The 21,806-nt window shown below is 37.1% G+C and overlaps 1 protein-coding gene across 1 annotated transcript in view; it reads right to left on the bottom strand.

Moving 5' to 3' along the window:
• Window positions 1–18,557, bottom strand: part of LOC109072273 (protein phosphatase 1E-like) — a 43,862-nt gene extending 25,305 nt beyond the window's left edge. The window contains exon 1 of the mRNA XM_042755255.1: window positions 18,383–18,557. Coding sequence (XP_042611189.1) covers window positions 18,383–18,557 — 175 coding nt within the window. The remainder of the gene's footprint in view (window positions 1–18,382) is intronic.
• Window positions 18,558–21,806: the final 3,249 nt, after the last annotated feature.

Raw genomic sequence — 21,806 nt, 5'->3', positions numbered from 1 at the left:
AAATTATTACCTGTTTCCAGAAAAATATTAAGCACAAGTGTTTAATAAATGATTCTTGAGCACCAAATCAACATATCAGAACAATTTCTGATGGCCCATGTGACACTGAAGACTGGAGTAATGGCTGCTGAAAATTCAACTTCGCCATCACAGGAATAAATTAGATTTTAAAATATATTAAAATAGAAAACTGTTATTTTAAATTGTAATAATATTTCACAATATTACACTTTTTTACTGTTTTTTTTATTTTATTGATGCCTTAGTGAGCATAAGAAACTTAAAATAAAAAAATCAGATCCAACTTTTGAATGGTAGTGTGGATTCAAGCTTCTAAAACCATATGATAGTTTTGTGTGAATAATGAACTAAAAGTTATTAGTCATTATTCATAAATATCTTCACCTCCAGTTAGTCAATGAGTGTTAACCAACATGACTGAATCAGTGAATCAGATTCAAGTTGATGTGTTGAACTTGATAACCAAATTAGTTCAATTTATGAGCAAAAATCAGTTTGTGAATTCAATCAATTCACTGAAAAAAAAAATCCACATAAACACATCAAGAATAGTTGCAAGATGCTTTTTTGATTTGAAGCTTGACAGTCTAGGTCCTCATTCATTTTCAAAAAATATTTATTAAAAAATTCACCTTTTGTGTTCAAAGTAAGAATGAGGGTGAGTAAATATAGATGGAAATTTTATAAAAATATATATATATATATATATATATAAAAAAAAGACATTTTGCTTTCATTTTTGTGTCAAATTTGCCAAGCTTAATCAGAGAGCGACGTAAGTCTGGACAAAGACTGGATTATGTAATCCACCACCTGGCAGATCTGTCATTTTGAGCAGCAAGATCATCTTGGGACAAACCTGCACAGTCACAACGTATCTATGAGCAAAATAATAAAGTATCCATCAACAAAGCCTCTTCCTCACAAGGTTAATGAGCACATGTAACTTCTGTCCTGTGTCAAACACAGATCCGAATAAGGTCAAGATCGTATGCAGCATGGACAAGAGGCTGCTTTCCATTTCCTCTTCCAAAGCCTAGGCTTTCCTCTATAGTTATCCCACTCTAAGAAGCCCCCCAAAAAACCTGATTTAGAGCGATGAGTCAGAATCTAAGCCCCACGGTGGTCCAAATTATTCACTGATGACTCAGAGCTTTAGCAGAGAGTGGGGTACATTGAGGCACTTGCCTGTAACACAGCGGCTAGTTGTAGATCTTTGGGGGCGCTCTGCTCATCAGCACCGCTTATTATGACTCAGCTCTCACGCGGTACACTCTCCCAATGCTGACAACTGAAGGCCACTGCAGAGGCGGACCGACGCAGCACACTATCCCCAGTCAGCTAATAGCTCCCTGCGACTCGGAGAGGGCCATGCTGTCACTGTGCTCTTTTTCCTTGTCAGTGTTGAGAAATGCCGTATGAAAAGCTATGGAACCTCATCTCTATTTCCATGTCTAAGACGTCTTACTCACTATGTACGACACGAAGGGTAAAGAAGAACCACAAGTGTGCAATTCAAAATAGCACTAATGTGGTTTTCCACCTCAGTGTTTCTCCTGGTTGTGGGGGTAAAGATGTCATCAAGAACTGAGCTGGAGAGGCTGGAGAAACAGTATGGAGGACAAAACAAAATGACAAAAAGAAAACCAACCTTATGAAAGCTTTCAACAGAACGTCACAATGAAAACAGTCAATGAAGAACTGTGAAGCATTGGCCTGCTGATTCAACTAATGGCACACACGATATATTAGCAACATTTCAGTTATTAGACAGTATTACAGATATACAGTAACTTAATGCCGTCCTTGGACTGAAAAGTGATTCTGAAAGATCTGGATTTTTATAATCATGGTTCACAGGTTTATTTAAATCTGTTTTTGGAAAGCTGGTTTAGTGGTGTTTATTAGATTTTAGAATACATTTTTAAAGTAAATCCATGCCGCTGAAGCTACATTAAGCCAGACTACTATACATGTTTGTAAGCAGATTTTCCACTTTGCATTATGTATTTATCTGTATTAGATTTTGTAGTTTCTATATATATATATATATATATATATATATATATATATATATATATATATATATATATATATATATATATATATATATATATATATATATATATAGTACATACACACACACACACACACACACACACACAAAGTAATAGCTCAACTTTTTTTATAACACTGCTAAATGTAATTGCATTTATTAGTAACAACGGCAGCCTACATTCACTGTGAAATTGTACTGACTTCTTGTCCATGCATGAACAGTAATGAAAGTCCAACATGGTGGTTCAGAATTCGATCTTTCGCTGGGGTTCATGATTTCAAGCTGGGACCCTGAAACACACACACACACACACACACACACACACACACACACACACACACACAGCAATACAAGGCCCTGGACTGAAATGAATCTGCTGTTCCAATGAAATGAGTCTTGAAGCAACCCAGGGGGTCGTTCTAGTCTGAGGGGGTGGCAAGCAAGGCAGCAGAATGTCTGTCGGCAGGGGGGCGGGGGTGCACGGCTTTGTGTACAAGCGGAGCGTTAGCCTGGAAAGTCAATAGCGGGGCCAGTGTATTAAATATGTAGATGCCAGTGGCGTCAATAATGCAGATTTTCTCAGTGGTGGCAGGAGCCACTGTCATAGTACACCAAACGGCAGACAATAAGCTGTTTGACTAAGTGTGTTTGAAGGGCCAGAACTGGATCATGATGTCCACAAAATCTCTACCACGTCCTGACCCAAATGTGAAGTTAATCTTTTCTTTTTTGATTTTCTTCCATCATACAGAATGCGGAGTTTACCTGGCTTTAGGTGGCTGAGATGGTGCCATCCTAAAAGTTAAAGCGACAGTTCACCCAAAATTTTAATTTTATCAACGTTTACTCACCCTCATGTAATTCATTCTTTTATGGAACACAAACAAAGATCATTTGAAGAATGTTTTGACTGTTTTTATCCATACAGACAGTCATTACCAAAAAGAAAATTTTCAAAAAAATCTTTTGTTCTCCACAAAAGAAAGACAAACAAGGTTTGGATCGACATGAAGGTGAGTAAATGTTGAGAAAATTAATTTTTTTGGGTACTTTAAAGGACTTTGGTATAATCCGACAAACATACAGTAAGTGTCCCATAACTTGGACGGAAATCAAGATCACAGTTCACATTTAACACATGACATGGCATTTGCATTCTTTCACGGATAATAATTATTCTAAACAAACAGCATAATACATACTGTATGTCAAGTTGCTTATGTTCAGTGAGCTATCAGGGACACCAAAATTAGTTTTGAGCCCCTGGAGAGTCAAAACAATCCTAATCCTAATACTGTAGCCTATCTCACCAAGGAGGTGTTTAAACTGAACGTGCTCTACATTTCTACCATTTGTTTATTAGTGTATTTGCATGCACCATCTTGATGCCATAACCCTATAAAGACCATCTTAGAGCAATATGAACACAAAGTATGGCAACATATTGATGTGCTAGCATTACATAACCTGACTGTAGATTGGATTAGCTATCTATACTGTTGGACAAGTAGAGCCATGGACACATAAGATGCAAACGTGCTGTAACTTGGAAACTGAAATATGTCACTCGGGGGTCTTGACCTTCATTCAACTGAAACTAAGTCAATGTCATGACCCAAAACTGCACTGACAATGCCACTGCTTAACAGAGGCTGGGGCCATAGTAACACTTTAAGACACTTGAAAAGGGTAAAAATTGAATACTTCTAGTTGCATTTAGAAGATGCTGTTTCATCCTAAGCATTAACGCTGCATGAAGAAGTGGGCTTGGGTTAAGTGTCTCTGGAGAGAGGTGATAGACTGGATTGTAACTAGGATCCAGGTCCTACAACTCTACTTGAGACTGAACCTGCAACCTTTCTGTTATAAGCTTCTGTTGGTAACTAGGCCTCTTAACAAGGTTCCTGGTTATTTGATTTTAATCCATATTTTTTTAAATAGATGTTATTTGAAATTACTGTGGACTTTAAATGCGGAATCCAAATAAGAGAATTTTAAGCTAATATAAAAATGCCCTGAAATTTCACATCACAAGTGTGATATGCAAGTGCTCCAAAAGAGGTTCAATACATACACCTCAGAAGTACTAACAAAAATGCAAACATCATTACAATTTAAAAGTTTGGGGTCAGTAAGTGTTTTTTTTTTTTTAAGGCTACAAAGACATTTCCATTTCCATTTCATACCAAAATTCTTTAAAATATCTTCTTTTATTTTCCACAAAGGAAAGAAAGTCATAAAGGTTTGGGAGGGAGAGTAAATGCTGACAGATGACAATATGAGGGAGAGTAAATGATGACAGAATTTTCATTTTTGGGTGAACTATCCCTTTAAGGTGTACATGTATCAAAATGACACTGAAGTGATGTGAACCAATTATATGTAAGCCAATAAATCATCCCTATGTTTAACCATTAAGCTTCCACCAGATGAATATAGTGTGTCTGTGGGCTGAAGAGCTCCAGATCCAGGGAAGCAGTGTAATGTAGGTCGCTCTGCCTCCACACAGCCCCAGTTCCACAGCCCAGGGACTATAGGTAGAGAGTAATGATCAAGGGAGAGGACACACACACACACACACACCAGTACACTGTATTGGTTCATCCACTCCAGCTAGTCCACTTTCCCTGTCCTCTACAAGGTCAGCTTCAGAGGTTGCTTAATGAAACCAGCACACTTTTCTCAGGGCAGTGATCCATATGATCCACATGGTTAAACATTACAGCACAACAGGTGAAGAGAATGACGAGTTGATTTTTCTTATCAGAATTGTGAGATATAATCTCAGAATTGCAAGAAAACAGTCAGAATGTTGAAATATAAACTCAAAATTAACTTTTTTATTCCTTCCATGGCTTTCCAAAGCCATTTTAAAACTGACATTTTCTGCCACCAGGCTCCGTAGGCTCCACCCACAAAAAACATCATTACTGTTTGCAAACACCGAAATTGGTCTATATATATAGCCTTTATTAGGGCTGCCCCCTAATAGTCGACTAACCTTTAGTCGCTGAGAAGAGGCTTGGTCGACCAAAATTGTATTAGTCACAGAAAAAAAAAAATCCACAGGAAGTGGTGAGGTCACACAGTCTGTGATGGATGGATCGTGAACAGCTGGATTTTGTTGTAATACAGTGCATCCAAACGCTCGCCTATCATTCATCGACCTCAAATATGGCTTATCATCCGAAATACATAAGTAGAAGCAACTTTACATGGCTGCTCAATCTAATGTTAACCTAGAAAAATGTGCGCTATTTTTACAGTAGCGCGCTCACAGCATGACAGATGGAGGCGCTGGTGCAGTCACTTGCTCTTAAAATACTCCATCATTTTAGTCATACAGAAAATAGTAATACATCTTTTGAATCTGTAAAGCCTCTATGTTTATTTGTGTGCACTCACTATAACAACAAATCTTTGAGCTTTTGTAAAATAATGAGAGTAACAGGATGCGCTTGCTGCTGTCTCGGCCTCTGTGAACTAAAGCACGAAACTCCATGTTTACTTGCCTTACAGACATGAAATATATATCTATATAGAGTGAAATGTCTACTTTCAAATAAAACAATTCAAATCTGAAAAAAAAAAAAAAATTCTCAGACTACGTAATCCGTATAAAACTTGCATGCATGCGCATCCACTTCTGTGGAGATGGCGAGTCAGTGTTGCCAAGTTTATCTCTTAAGCCAAAGACACGGAAAACACTAGTTAAAATGTTAATGTAGTTTAATCTTACTGTTTTTCCCTGAAACAGTCATCATTGTAACTTCTGCCGGTGTGCTGTGGCAAACTTTATGTGTGCGCTTGAGCGCTTATTAGGCTATGTAGGCAATTAAAGCCTCATTAGCATGATTTTAATTGTTTATTAATAAACGTGCGATTAGTCGACTAATGTTTAAAATGTATGACTACTAGTTGACCAGACAAATCTTAAGTCGAGGGCAGCCCTAATATTATACAGGTCCTTCTCAAAAAAATAGCATATTGTGATAAAAGATCATTATTTTCCATAATGTAATGATAAAACTTAAACTTTCATATATTTTAGATTCATTGCACACCAACTGAAATATTTCAGGTCTTTTATTGTTTTAATACTGATGATTTTGGCATACAGCTCATGAAAACCCAAAATTCCTATCTCAAAAAATTAGCATATCATGAAAAGGTTCTCTAAACGAGCTATTAACCTAATCATCTGAATCAACTAATTAACTCTAAACACCTGCAAAAGATTCCTGAGGCTTTTAAAAACTCCCAGCCTGGTTCATTACTCAAAACCGCAATCATGGGTAAGACTGCCGACCTGACTGCTGTCCAGAAGGCCATCATTGACACCCTCAAGCGAGAGGGTAAGACACAGAAAGAAATTTCTGAACGAATAGGCTGTTCCCAGAGTGCTGTATCAAGGCACCTCAGTGGGAAGTCTGTGGGAAGGAAAAAGTGTGGCAAAAAACGCTGCACAACGAGAAGAGGTGACCGGACCCTGAGGAAGATTGTGGAGAAGGACCGATTCCAGACCTTGGGGGACCTGCGGAAGCAGTGGACTGAGTCTGGAGTAGAAACATCCAGAGCCACCGTGCACAGGCGTGTGCTTTTGAACCAGAAACAGCGGCAGAAGCGCCTGACCTGGGCTACAGAGAAGCAGCACTGGACTGTTGCTCAGTGGTCCAAAGTACTTTTTTCGGATGAAAGCAAATTTTGCATGTCATTCGGAAATCAAGGTGCCAGAGTCTGGAGGAAGACTGGGGAGAAGGAAATGCCAAAATGCCTGAAGTCCAGTGTCACGTACCCACAGTCAGTGATGGTCTGGGATGCCATGTCAGCTGCTGGTGTTGGTCCACTGTGTTTTATCAAGGGCAGGGTCAATGCAGCTAGCTATCAGGAGATTTTGGGAGCACTTCACGCTTTCCATCTGCTGAAAAGCTTTATGGAGATGAAGATTTCGTTTTTTTCAGCACGACCTGGCACCTGCTCACAGTGCCAAAACCACTGGTAAATGGTTTACTGACCATGGTATTACTGTGCTCAATTGGCCTGCCAACTCTCCTGACCTGAACCCCATAGAGAATCTGTGGGATATTGTGAAGAGAAAGTTGAGAGACGCAAGACCCAACACTCTGGATGAGCTTAAGGCCGCTATCGAAGCATCCTGGGCCTCCATAACACCTCAGCAGTGCCACAGGCTGATTGCCTCCATGCCACGCCGCATTGAAGCAGTCATTTCTGCAAAAGGATTCCCGACCAAGTATTGAGTGCATAACTGAACATAATTATTTGAAGGTTGACTTTTTTTGTATTAAAAACACTTTTCTTTTATTGGTCGGATGAAATATGCTAAGTTTTTGAGACTTTTCATGAGCTGTATGCCAAAATCATCAATATTAAAACAATAAAAGACCTGAAATATTTCAGTTGGTGTGCAATGAATCTAAAATATATGAAAGTTTAATTTTTATCATTACATTATGGAAAATAATGAACTTTTATCACAATATGCTAATTTTTTGAGAAGGACCTGTATATATATGCCATTAAATACTGCCCCAAAACTGAAGTCTATGCAGGTCTGGACAGAACCTAAAGTAAAACAGCTGGGGAGGAAATGCAACTACAGAAGAGAAGGGAAGGCAAAAGAGGAAAAAGGCAGGGAGGCAGAGAGAGAAGAAGAGAGAAACTAATTTTTCAAAGCCAGATTGGAGACATCAAGTGTCAGGATTAAGAGAGATTAAATGTGCCTACAGATTTTGGCATTTTTCTTAACAAAAGTGGCATTTAAAAAAAAAAAGTAATAAACAAACTCCTTCAACATTCTCTATTTCACAAATGTGATTACATAAAAGATTAAGTGAAACCACAAACTTTACAATAAAATACTTATCAGCAAAGCCACATAATTTATGTAATACTAAATAATATAATAATAATTATTTTATTAAGAGGAAAATAACCAAACTAGAACTTTTTATAACTATTAAAACTTTTTAATTCATTGAAATAAAGCTAAAATAAAATATTAAAATGTTGCCTTACTAGAATTACTACTAAGTGCTAAAATTATTCAAATGAAAAGCTAAATACAAATTATTATAAACTAAATTTAAATGTACTACTAAATTACTAAAATTAAACTAAAAACAAAGAAGCAAATTTAATATATTAATAAATATTATAGCATATAATACAAAAACAACACTGATATCTTTTTTTTTTTAAATGCCTCATCTGCATTAACAGAAAAATCTAGAACTTGAAATGCACTTGATGAATCTTATTTCCTCCAAAACAAAACACAACAAGCCACTGCATAATTTGGATTTTTATGCTGAATACTAACATGCTTGTACATGCAGAGCGATAAAGATCTCAGAAGATCTCTTTGCTTGAGAATAACTGAAATAAAGCAGAGGGAAAAATAAAGAAAATACCAAAAAAAAAAAATTCTGGCTAATTCTGTTAGTTCTCTGTTATTTAAAAAGTAGCATCACACAAACATCTACCATATGTTGAGCTGTATTATGTAGGGCTCATCTGTGATGCTACTTTAACTATAATATATAACTATAAACAACTATATAATATTGTGTCAAGACTACCAAATATTTAAAAGCACATATATTAACAGCCTACAGATGTCCTATTAAACCATATTACTTCATGGGAAAATTAGTTTATTGTAATCATTATTAATAAATTACATTATTTATTCAACATTGGTGTCATTTATCATATTTCAAGTGGATTAATTGTCTGCACATCATCTCTCTCCAGCATCATCCATTGTAAAATCACTCTAACACACAGCCTTGAGTGGCTCATTCTGTAGAGGAGCACTTGCTAATGGACTAGCACTGATCTGGACGCTGTGTTCATGACTCCACCACTTCTGACCTCACGATATTGCAATGGGAGATCCAGACCCTGCAGATCTCAGAAAGTGTTAAATGAATGGTGTCTCTGCTAGCGGGCTGAATAAGTAAAGCCTTTTATTGCAGAACCTGACCTGAAGGGGATCCTGTGTTAAAAAGGGTTTTGAGAAGGCCAAGCCATGTGGCGCTGCACTGGTCCAGAGACGCTGGTGGAGGGGCAAGAAGCACGGTGCTGGGGCAGCCCTTAGTAATCCCAGCACAGCCTCATGATTAAGGGATTACCACAGCAAGTAGTTTTCCATCCCAGGAGAGCCCTGCTCAAAGGACCGGTCAGCACAATATAGAGAGGAAGAAAGAGAGAGAGAGAGAGGCAGGAGGAACAAACTAAAGGGCAAAGATCAAAATCTTGCTTTGGGAATAAGAAACAGCGGTTTGCCTGAATGTCTAGATGACTGATTAGTCTTAAGAAAGCCCTGTAAAATTAGGTTCTCATGATCATTGATGATGTTTTTAGGGGGCATTTGCTTAAAAAGAGGGCAACAAAATGAAACCGAATTCAAGGTTCTCAAGCCATCACAGCCCCATTTGTGTTGCTCATGGCAGGATGCATAACACACACACACACACACACACAAAAAAAAGTTTGTGAATTTAGGCATCACATATATACAGAATTAAAAATTTTAAAATGATTTTAAAAATTGTAAAATGCTTTTAAAATGAAAATGCTGTTTCAGAGATAGCTGTGTCCTAAAAGGTTACATTTTTGCCATAATTGACTGCTATCCTTCTAAACTAATTATACATGATGGCAAAAGAAATTTACATTTTTAAAAATAAACATAAAACTTTACCTAAAATTTAATTTATCTAAATAAATGAATGATGTTACAAATTTATATTACTTTGTTAATAAAAAAATATTAAATCACTTAAAAACAAATACTTGTGTTTTGTGAAGTAATTTTAGGCATCACAATATAATATAAAGGTTTTATGCACAAACACATAAAAATCTGCTATAACTAACATAGTAACTAATGCCAATATGCACTCGATTCAAAAGCTCGTAGAGGGTTAAACATTTCATATAATCTGATAATCTATCGCCATCCCTTTAAGTTACTGCTATAAGATGGCAAAATGGAAGAAACAATTAAATATTCATTACTGGTCAATACCAATCATTCAATCAATCAATAAAAGACAGATAGATACATATAAGCTGCCAATATATATCGTCCATCTCTAGACTAACTAACTTTTCTGAGAGTGTTTTCTCTCAATGTCAGGACACTAATCAAACCATAAATATACTTAATCTAAATGTCACTAAACAACTAGTTAGTTGTTGGACAACTAGTCAACATTGCATATCCCTAATGTACTATAAAATGAACTTAGAATGCAAAATTCTCAAAAAGAACATAATGACACCACAAGTGATTCCACCAAATGCCATACTTGATTAAAGGTTTCAAAGCTTTGGTATTTGAAACCCACTACTCTTCTTAAAGGCTGAACTTTGCCTTTTAAAAGTACAGCGAACTGCACGGTGCACCTGACGTACCAGCACCAAACAAAATGAAAACAAGCCCCTGTCCAACCCACTCAGCTTAATTGCTCTGCGACTGCAGAGAAGCGGGGAATCAATCATATTTCCATTCAATTATCCAGCCAGCAGTTTGAGAGGAGGTGACAGACCTCTTTTAAACAAATGAAAAACAGGCAGGAAGATACAACCTTGGAGGACCTGTGAGGGAGACGCTGCTGGCAGCTCTATGGTCAGGGGAATGTTGCACAACATTATAAATGCTCATGTTTTTGTGGACTGGCTTATGTAACCTGGCACAGGTGCTTTTTTTTGTTTGTTTGTGATGGATGGATGAAAGCTTGTTGACGAGATGGGAAATCCAAGAAAGCACACGTATGCTTTTAGCCTATAATAAATAATTTAAACAAATTAATTACCTAACATGCCAATTAATTAATCAAATACATCAATTCACTTCATACAGGGCATGTTCTCTAATTCTTGGTCTGTTTGCACGTGTAGACCAACATCTTTGGCACATTTGTAGTACACATGGTCCCCTTTGAGAACTCTCTCTTATCCACTCCTGACCTCCCAGGAGGCACATTTAGGGAAAAACGAAAAAGAAAGAAGACCTTAGAACAAATCCTAATTAATATCTGGCCCAGAAAACATCATTCACAAAAGTGCAAATAAAAGCTACAGATGCCAATGGTGGTTTATAAGTAATGACTTGTGAGCTTCTCTCTCGCTCTCTCTCCTTGGCCACTGTTGTCAGCCTTGTTTGTCCAAGTGCAGTTCTAAATTTGTCCATATAGACTGTCGAAGCAGAGGCTAGTTCATTCTGCCATCAGCTCAAATGAAAACAAGCTGAGGGGTGCCACACTTGCTTCTCTTAAGTGTCAGGTCTGATCACAGTGGAGATGAACACACAGTCCTAGAGGCAATGAGCTGGATTGATTTATTGATCAAATATTCCTCACTGTGTTTTGTGGTTTCAGCTGTGAGCTATTACGAAGAAAATGAAATTCTATTACAGGCAATAGGTGAGCCGCAGGGGTCTAAAATGTTGCAATGATCTGATGGTATTCTGAGCACTTCAGAGCATGCAAAGGACAAGTAACGTACTCTACATACTTTGCTTGGCAAATGCATACTTAACATGTGTTCTTGTGTTACTGATCAAAAACGACTTTTAAAGTCCTCATGAAATCGAAATTTACACTATTTACTTTGTTAGAGCACTTTGTTAGTCTTGAGGTAGACGATTAATCCTTGCAAGTTAATCCACTGAAAAAAAATGTTAGTCTTGGTATTCTTTAATCAAAATCGAAAGTCTACAATGGAATTCCTTCTCTGATGGCGTCAGTTTGATGGCTTGGGCAGAAAATCCTAAATCACTCCCCTCAAACCGTTAGTTTGGTACGAGCAAGAGATGGCTAAAATAAAACCCCACCCTCTAGTCAATATTCCTTTTCAGTGAAATACGTCACAGTACTGTAGTCAAGTCAAAGCCACTGGTAGGCAAGCCTGCAACCTTTAGCCAAAAAGCGTAACTAACGGCTAATGCTAATGCTTCCTCTTTGGCAGTTCGCAGGGAAGGAGACCAAAGGCTGTTTTGTTTGAATGGATGTCAATGGAGGATAGGCTTCACTACGCTGAATAAACAGCTTTTTAGAGGAAACAGCTTATCATTTAACGAATTGACAGCCTATTGGCTAATCTTCAACATGTTTTACACTAAACAATACTTTTGGAGTGTCGCACGACTCTGATTGAAATTCAGTGACATCAAGGGTATAATGTAGTACTAGTATACATTATTGTCCTTGAAAGGAAAATTGTTATGGACTATATGTTACTGCAAAGACATACAATAAACAAATAATAATAACAGTAAACACTGATAAAGACCTTTCAAGATATACACTTGTTAAACAAATGCACAGATACCAGTTCAAAATAATTTTTTATTATACTGATTTAATTTACACCTTGGGACTCTACGTCTTCTACCGGAGGGAAACAGTTCATACTGTGAATGCAAGAAATGAGTCTGATCACCAAGAATCTTGTCTGATTGAGAATGCATTCCTCATATAAACCTTGAAGGTTAAGATGTTCATCCTGACCAACAATATTCAACGCTGTCAATACCACGTGCATCAACTTATATTTAAGCTGTACTGACAGGTTCCCAAACCAAATGTAATTTGATGCATATATGACTAAGTTTAAGGGCGTGTTAGATGACAAAAATTTAGGGAAATTAACAACAGGAACAGTTTAATATTTAATATCAGCCAAAACAAATGTATGTAAAATTTACGTAAAAAAAAAAACTTGGTAACACCATTTGTTATCATTAATTAACTACATTAGTTAACATAAACTAACTATGAAAAACCTTCAGCACTTATTACCTTAAGCATCAATTAATCTTAGTGGATGTTAATTTACAAAAATATAAAATACTGTAACAAATGCGTTGCTCATTGTTAGTTAATGTTATGCATAAAACATTAACTAATAGGATCTTATTGTAAACAGTGTAACCAGAAACTCTAATAGTTCTTGATTACCAATGGTTACAAAATACCTAATAGAAACATCTGATTAATTATGATTAATTAAGCAGGATTTTATGTAATTAGTTTGATTAAAATTCTAAGTAGCTAGAAAGTTCTAATAATAAATAAATAATTTATTTTATATTTTTACAAATATATTTTTAGACAGCACACAATAGACACTGTATTTGAGCCTGAAATAAATCTAAATCTGATTATAGCTCTATAAAAGAAATTCTGGATGTGATCGGAGTGGGAGGGGGTTGGGTGAACGGGCTACAGCGATCATCTGAAGCGCAGCTGCTGTCAGTGTGTGCCTGAAGAGGAACCATACACTAATGCCATGCCAAGGGCCCCCCTGGCCACACTGACCAAGATGAAAAATAGCATCCTTTCATCTAGACAACACCTGGCCACAGATACCTTGTCTGCTCGCATGGAAACAATACACTGACACATCTAATTGTTTTCCTTAATTGTTGGGTCAATGTTGTCATGACCAGACATCAGAGGATGATTCGATGCAAATGCTGATCAAACACTGACAATGAAGAATCTATGAGAGGACAGCGGTTAAAGAGATATTTCAACCAAAAGTTATTTGTACCAAACACAAATGTTGTAAGCATTTTTGGAAAAAGATACACAAATTTGGCTGTCAAGCTCCAGAAATAACATAAATAGGTCCATAAATCTATTCTTGATCCAGAAATATACACAAGCTAGATTATCAGTAAAATCCCATATTATAATATCATATGGTTTATGATCATATCTGTGTGCATTCCTTTAAAAAATGTAACTGAATGTTTAAATATCTTTTCAGGGCACCAGACCTCATATTCTCCAAAGTATTCGGCCTTAAATGTTCAAAAAGAAACCTAAAAGACAAACAAAAAGGGAAACTCCTGCCATCACAGATGAGTGAATGCCGTATATGATGCTACAACATGCAAATCCTTCCTTCTGCAACATATATTTCCTCCATCATTGATTTTATCATGACACAGCTGTGTGGTGTAGTGTGCCGTTTGTTTCATTACCACAGGCACTCCCTTGGGCTCTGTGTGTGTGTGTCGCTCGTCTTTTGTGCGTGGGAACGCATGTATGTGTCTGTTTTGTGTAGATTTGTGTATCTCCATATGTGTGTGGTTTACAGCTGTGAGAGATTGGGGTTTAATGAGCTTTAAGAGAGCGTTCCTCTTTCCATTAGTATCTATCAGGACTCCCCGTGGTCTCAGAGGGCCTGCTCACCACAGGAGGAGGAAACAACCTCCCTTCCCAACCTCCATTTTTAGCCTCACGTTCGCCACACATCTCCATTTATCAGCGCACAACAACTAAACCAGACTGTTAGATAACATTGCCGATAACATCACCGAAGGTTTAATATCAACCAAAATAGAAGGGGTAATCCTGTTCGAGATAACATTTTAGGGATATTTAAGGGATATTTTATTACTTAAAATATTTCATTATGCATTTCGGATTGTTCTGAGTCACGGAAAGGACAGAGAAAAATGCAAAATGTAAATAATAATAAGCACTAACCATAAAAATGTGCATTTAGAATAGCAAAATACATTTTTAAATATTTAAAAGTAAAAAAAAAAAAACTTTGTAATACAATTAATTAAAATGATATATTAAATTAATATTCTCAAATTAATTGTCTCAAATATGTGCACCCAAGCAAACACTATAATATTTTGTCAGAAATGAATGTCACTTAGAAACACAATGCCAGCATGGGTTATATGGGTAAAAAAAAAAAAAAAAAGAAATAATATTACAGCCTATAATACGTACAGTGTAAATTCTGGGTACTGAAGCAAAAACTATTGAGGAACACCATATTACAAAACTGGAAAAAAGACCTTCAAGAAAGAAGTCAAAGCCAAAGTGACGAGACCTCATGTGTAGTGGGAAGTCGTGGCCAAATGGTTAGAGAGTCGGACTCCCAATCGAAGGGTTGTGAGTTCGAGTCTCGGGCCGGCAGGAATTGTGGGTGGGGGGAGTGCATGTACAGTTCTCTCTCCACCTTCAATACCATGACTTAGGTGCCCTTGAGCAAGGCATCGAACCCCCAACTGCTCCCAGGGCGCCGCAGCATAAAATGGCTGCCCACTGCTCCGGGTGTGTGTTCACAGGGTGTGTGTTCACAGTGTGTGTGTGTGTTCACTGCTCTGTGTGGTGCACTTCGGATGGGTTAAATGCAGAGCACGAATTCTGAGTATGGGTCACCATACTTGGCTCAAATGTCACGTCACTGTCTGAGTCACTATTTCTCTATTGATAAGCTCTTATTAAATGATACCCTGCTTTTCTTCCTAAGTCAGAAATGTTGCGCCACTGGTAGGTTGCCACCATCATCGGAGCTCTGTAAATAAAAATTAAATACCGTTCAACCACCAACCACCAACCACCAACTATCAATTCTCTCTTCCCTCTTTCTTCCTCTCCTTTCCACACACACACACACACACAGCCACCCTCTCCATGCACTCTAGAGGGAGCAGAACAAAGGGGATCTCCACTTTTCTCCTAGGACTATTATTAGATCTTCAACCCAGCGACAAAATAATCACACGTTCAGCTGAATCACCATGCAGGCAGTGGAAGCTTCAGTCCTGAAGTATGCGAAGTGATCAAGCCTCGGTTTAGAACAAAAATAAACTGATGTGGCTAAATGGAAGAAGATACATTACTCTGGGATATAAATGAAATAAATGCATCTAAACCACTCTAACTGTGGTTTGACAATAAAATAATTATGCAATCCAGTGCCAAAGGGTTAAATCAATAGATGTCACTTTAAGGTCACTGCTAGACAAACAGTAAACATACATCAACCTCAGGCGAAATGACCATATTACACTCTCCTGAGGATCAGATATTAGTCAGGGACAGTAACCTAGAATAAACATTGACATCTGAGCGTCTTTACAGACATTGGTGCAATGAGCACTGCAAAAATCTGAATGTGTAAATAGCTCTGTGATTCCCCAGAAAGACTGTATTTGTGCGTTTGTTTGTGCGAGAGCAAAAAGGATTCTCCACAGCAGGCCGTGGCAGCCTGTTGCTGACATTTGAATGAAATTCAAACACAGAAAACAATAACATCTTTGTGAGGTGGTCAAAGTTTGTCGGACACAAACGCAGTACAGAACAAAAATAAAAGGTTTATAGATCTGTATAGGCTGGGATAAATATGAGTTGGTTGGGCTAAGGCATTCAAGTATAACCAAATATTAAGATTCGAGATCCCAAATGTTAAAGACTCAGTCAGATAAAAATCCATATTGACTGACCACTGATCTGAATATTCTTATAATCCGTATTTGATGGTACACTTATTATAATGTCTAATAATAAGAATAATTAAGAATATTCATAATACTAACGTCAAATGAGATTCAGAATATTTAAATATAATCAATATCTAATAATATTTAGATTTAAATCACAATATTCAGAATATTCAGGTTATAATCCATGTCTAATTATATTCCGAATGCTTCTGTAATCAATGTCCAATAACATTCAGAATATTCAGATTATACTTCATGTCTAATATTTTTTAGAATATTCATCAGTCTAATAATATTCGGAATATTCAGATTATAATCCATGCCAGATAACATTCAGAGTATTCAAATTATAATCAATTTCTAATAATTCTCTGAATATTCATTTTATCAATGTCAAATATATTCAGAATATTCAGACTATAATCAGTGTCCAGTAATATTCAGAATATTCAGATTATAATCAGTGTCCAGTAATATTCTGAGTATTCCAATTATAATCAGTGTCTAATCATATTCAGAATATTCAGATTATAATCAGTATCCATGTCCAGTAATATTCTGAGTATTCTAATTAGAATCAATGTCTATTGATATTCAGACTCTTCAAATTATAATAAATGTCTAATATTTCTTTGAATATTCATATAAATGTCAAAAAAATATTTCTTTGAATATTACATTTATCATCAATGTCAAATAATATTCAGATTGCAATCAATATCTGTGATGGTTAAGGCCTTTAAATCTTCTCCGTAAAACACAAATGCCGAAAAGAAACTATGTGCACCACATATATGAAAAATATACATAATAGGAACCAAATGGAAGCAAACAAAGCTGAAACTGAAATATGGATCGTGAAACTAAATATAAACCAACAAAGTACATCTGAAACAACCTGACTCAGGAAATGTGCAGCTATTTGGCCATTTGCGCAGCCATTTGCCCATTATATGTGTATGAGTATTTCATGCTCATAAAGATTCTGCTAGGTTTGAATGGGCTATTTATAGCAAGCCAATGACGTAGTTTATCAAACGTAACCCCTTCCCACAGATCTCGCCCAGAATTCAAAACACCGCGATACCACACTCCTTGCTACGCTAAACTACAGTACACTTGGCTGTTCGCGTTGAATGTATATGAAGCTGTAGACAGGTGTGTCGCGGCACATGGCGATGGCGCACAAAACTGCCGACATCTTGAGAGAAAAAGGTAACTGTGTGCATGTAACATGCATGGAATCAAAAGCAGTCATGCTCAGTTATCAATGCGTATGTTATGTCATCGAGCGACGAACCCCGCTCAGCGCTTGAAACAGGCGACACGGATGCTGTATGCTCCCTCCAATCATGAATCTCAGAAATAACATAACGCTAACAGCTGAACGGAGGGTGTAGCTCGTACCCCATCAGAGTACTGAAGACAGGAGTATAGAGGGTCACTGGAGAACGGATAGAGGGTCACTGGAGGAGGGGTGTAGCCTATTCGGAATAATGAACTACACTCCTACTAAAAAATATATGAAAACTATTTCTGTTATTGCTGTCATTGTAGCTAACAATGAAAATAACAATCACACCTGTAGACATCAGTGTAGAGCAAATAATAATAATAATAAATGTTAATATTAGCACTATGAAAATTACTGTCACACCTGTAGACATCAGTGTAGAGCAATAGTACCAATTTGGGAAAGCTCACAATTTATAGTCTTTGAAGTGGCCAGACTAAAATTTAACGCATGTTTAAATGTACGAAACATTCTCGAACTGTTTAGTTCCCTATGCGAATTATAACACTGTGCTTCTCATCTACAAACACACAAATAACTGTGCAGGTTACTTCAGCTACATGAACACGGGACCAGGAATTAAGTTTCCTTTTGTCCTTCGCCCTCTTGTTTTTATTCTTACGCTCTTTAATGTTAACAAACCTACAGTATAATATTAGGACACGCGCATAGTAAGTGATGCAAATGCATCGCGAAGGTGCAGCGGTACTTAACTATTTACACAGGTGCTGGAGACACAGGTCGAGACATTCCCCTTCCACCTCGTCCTCCGAGATCAGGTCCGTCAAGGGGCGCATAGGTAGAGGTCCGTCCTCCTGGAGAGGTGGCTTCATCTCCCGCAAGAAGAGCTCCAAGAACCTCTTGAAGGTTTTCTCCTCGTTGGCAGAGCCGGCCATCGCTTCTCATTCCTGAAGAGACTAGAGACAGCTGGAGCCGGGCAAGAAGTCTACACTACTTTGAATCATAGGCTGGAGCGACTGTGCAGTCGCGCGAGTTGGGGAGGGCGCGCGCTCGCGTGAACGGAGAGGGATTCGCGCAACAGACATGTGTGACGTCACATGGGGGCGGGGTACGAAGGGGGGGGGCTGAATTAACTTTAACATTAACCCATTTAATCCCATTTATCTGTGACGGAAATTTACTTTTGACTTTAAAGGGTCTAAACTGATGATGTAGCGTTACATAAATCATAGTAGGCATGTAAACATGTCGCAATTGTGACCAGTGGAAAACCCAGAACCCCTCTGTAGTTTTGTTTCCCACCAGAGTGGGAAAAAAATATTTTAGAAATGGCAAGCAGTTTGGGAGCAAATACGTAGAAAGTATAATATTCCAGTATTGACTGACCGCATAAATAGCCTACATGTGGTTACATTAATTTGTAGAGCTAATACTTACTAATACATTTTTATGTAGAGTATCTTAAACTAATCTGCCAAGAAGATATTTAAATACATTTTGTAATTTTAAAAACTTTAAATTAAAATTTTATTTTAATTTTATAATTTAATCAATGTACCTTTTTATATTTCATATGTAATCCAGGCATTTGTGCACGTGATGTGTTCTGTATTTCTCTATGCGCAAAAAGAGAATAGTGTGTAGTGAGAGGAAAAAACACATAAAAGGGTATGCTAAGGTGCACGTATTTAATACAGTTAGGGTGACCATACGTACTCTTTTTGGACCTTAAAAATAAGTGTAAGAATATCTGTTTTTGGTAGCCTATAAATAACTTTCCAGTAGACGTAGGTCCATGATGCGCGCGCTAAGCCAACCTTTTTTGCCACATCAGTATCGTATAGCTGTGTGAAATGACGTCGGCCAAACACGTACCTGTGACGTAACCAGCCCATGCTTCATGTTTAATACTGGAACTGGTTTTGTCGGCAGAGCAAGGCCCTCATTTGTTACACCTTCAAGTCAGTTTCAACGTTATCTCGCAGTTTAGATCACCTTTTCCTGTCAAAGCTGAAAATAATTACTCCGTGAATATTCTTAATGGCCTAATATCAATACATTTAAAACTGTCACTATGAGAGCCGGTGGGTAGCCCTCGTAAATTTGATGCACATTAGGTTATTATTAAAATCCAATTAGGCTACAATAGCCTACTAGTAATCTACTATGAGACTGTGATTCAGACGCCGTGCGAAACGATTATATTTAATCGTTTAATCGAAACGGCCACGGTTTACTTCGACAGAGCTCTTCGAGAGATTGTTTATGAGTGTGAAAACTCGATAAGTGATGCTCTGTGTGCCTGTATATAGGACATCTGAGCATAAGCTAAAAATAACTATTGTAGATGTCATATCATCACTGGAATTAACTATTCCGCTCCCAGCATTGTTAGTTCAGCCGCGTGTTGCCAGCTATTATTATTAACCCCTAAAAATTAAAATGACAGAAAAAAAAATCTAAAAGCTTCTTATACGGCTTCAAAGATATCCTATAATTATTGTGGTTTTAGGACATGCTTAGTTAGTTAAACCAGGGGTTGCTAGATCAAGAAATTAACCCTTTCAAGAATGCAGTAGTGTGAATATGTTCAAACTAAAAATTATAGTTAGACAACAGCTGAGACATTAAAATGACAGACAAATTCAAAAAAATTCTTTAACTATTGGAAGGCGATCCCATTTGCTATGGATTCACAATAATAATTATAATTAACAGATACTCTCATTAACCATTAAACATTAAAATGACAGGAAACAATCTAAAATCTTCTAAGCATTTTGAAGGATTATGCTTTTAGAACATGTTCGTTTAACCAGGGGGTTGCTAGATCATGTAAAAGACAAAATTAACCCTATATATGTCATAAATGTTCTAGTGTAAATATTTTCACACAACATATTACAGTTAGACAACTACAGCTATTGCTGAGGAATTCAGATGACAGAAAAACCTTACAAGCTTTATGAAACACTGGAAGCTGATCCCATGTTTGTCGAGTTCAGAATTAGCCTTATTAAAATGACTGGATAATTTCAAATTCAGTATTAACCTTTTCAAAGTTTATGGTGAAATATCATAGTTACCACAACTATTGCTAGGTAACGAAATGTCAAAAAAAAAAAAATATGAAAGCTTTTGAAGTGGGTAATGACTATGGCATTTCAACTGGTTACCATGGTCCATATTTGTAAAGAACAACAAAGTATAGCCTTGCCTGTATAGAGCAATCTGAAAAGGTATTCATAGTCAGCTAGTAACCTGTCATGTTCACCTTTAAAATTATAAGTCTTAAGGTAAAGTGATGTCTGATGCAGTGACCCAGGATGACAGTTTCACAGCAGTGTAGAAATACCCAGTGTACTTCCTCCTCACCTGAGAAAACCTGAGGCCAAGTGTCTGTTAGGACACAACTAAACAGTCACTCGTCTTAAACCAGCCCTGACAAATGATTTAATCCTATTAGTCCAGCACTCCGTCTCAGGCAGTTCTTCAATCACAATCTCTTCCTGTGTCTAACATGGAGGTTAAAAACATCAAGAACAAACTGTCCCCTTCTTTCCACATGAGCATAAAGCGTTTAAGTCAGTTCTTCTGCAGGGTGTCAAAACTATCCATCGCCAACCAAGGAAATATGAGGTGAAGTGCTCATATTTTATCTTTGTGCTGATGTAATGCTGGCTTCCCAGTGTATAATTCAATTAAAGTGATGAACCTCACACATATACGCTGGTAGAGAATGAACCTGGATGATATACTGATATTGAACTGGCACAATCTGCGGCTAAATTATTAATGTTACTTGGAGGTGAATGTGAGCGGTAAACTCTTTATCTCTATACTGTCACTCATGCATAAATCAAGGCAGAAAGTCATCCTGATATGACCTATATAACACAGTGTACACAACAAAACCTTCTCACTGGATTCATTAGGACCAAATTATTCATTTCACTATTACAAATTTAGTTAATTGCATATTATGGCATAAAGTTTGGGCCTGTGCAAATTATGTGGCATGATTAATGACTGGTGATTGTCAATTAGTTTAAACTAATCACTAGCATTTGAAGTGGCAGGAAAACTATTTTGCATATATCGAATACAGAATATTAGCCAAGTAAAGCGGTGGGAAATAATGCACACCAACTTTTGATAATTTGATAAATATTAAGGTCCGTCAT

Source organism: Cyprinus carpio, unplaced genomic scaffold (assembly GCF_018340385.1).
Source record: "Cyprinus carpio isolate SPL01 unplaced genomic scaffold, ASM1834038v1 S000006658, whole genome shotgun sequence".
In the NCBI taxonomy this organism is placed as follows: domain Eukaryota; kingdom Metazoa; phylum Chordata; class Actinopteri; order Cypriniformes; family Cyprinidae; genus Cyprinus; species Cyprinus carpio.
Note: the sequence above shows the minus strand (reverse complement) of the source record. Positions and strands in the feature narration are given on the sequence as shown.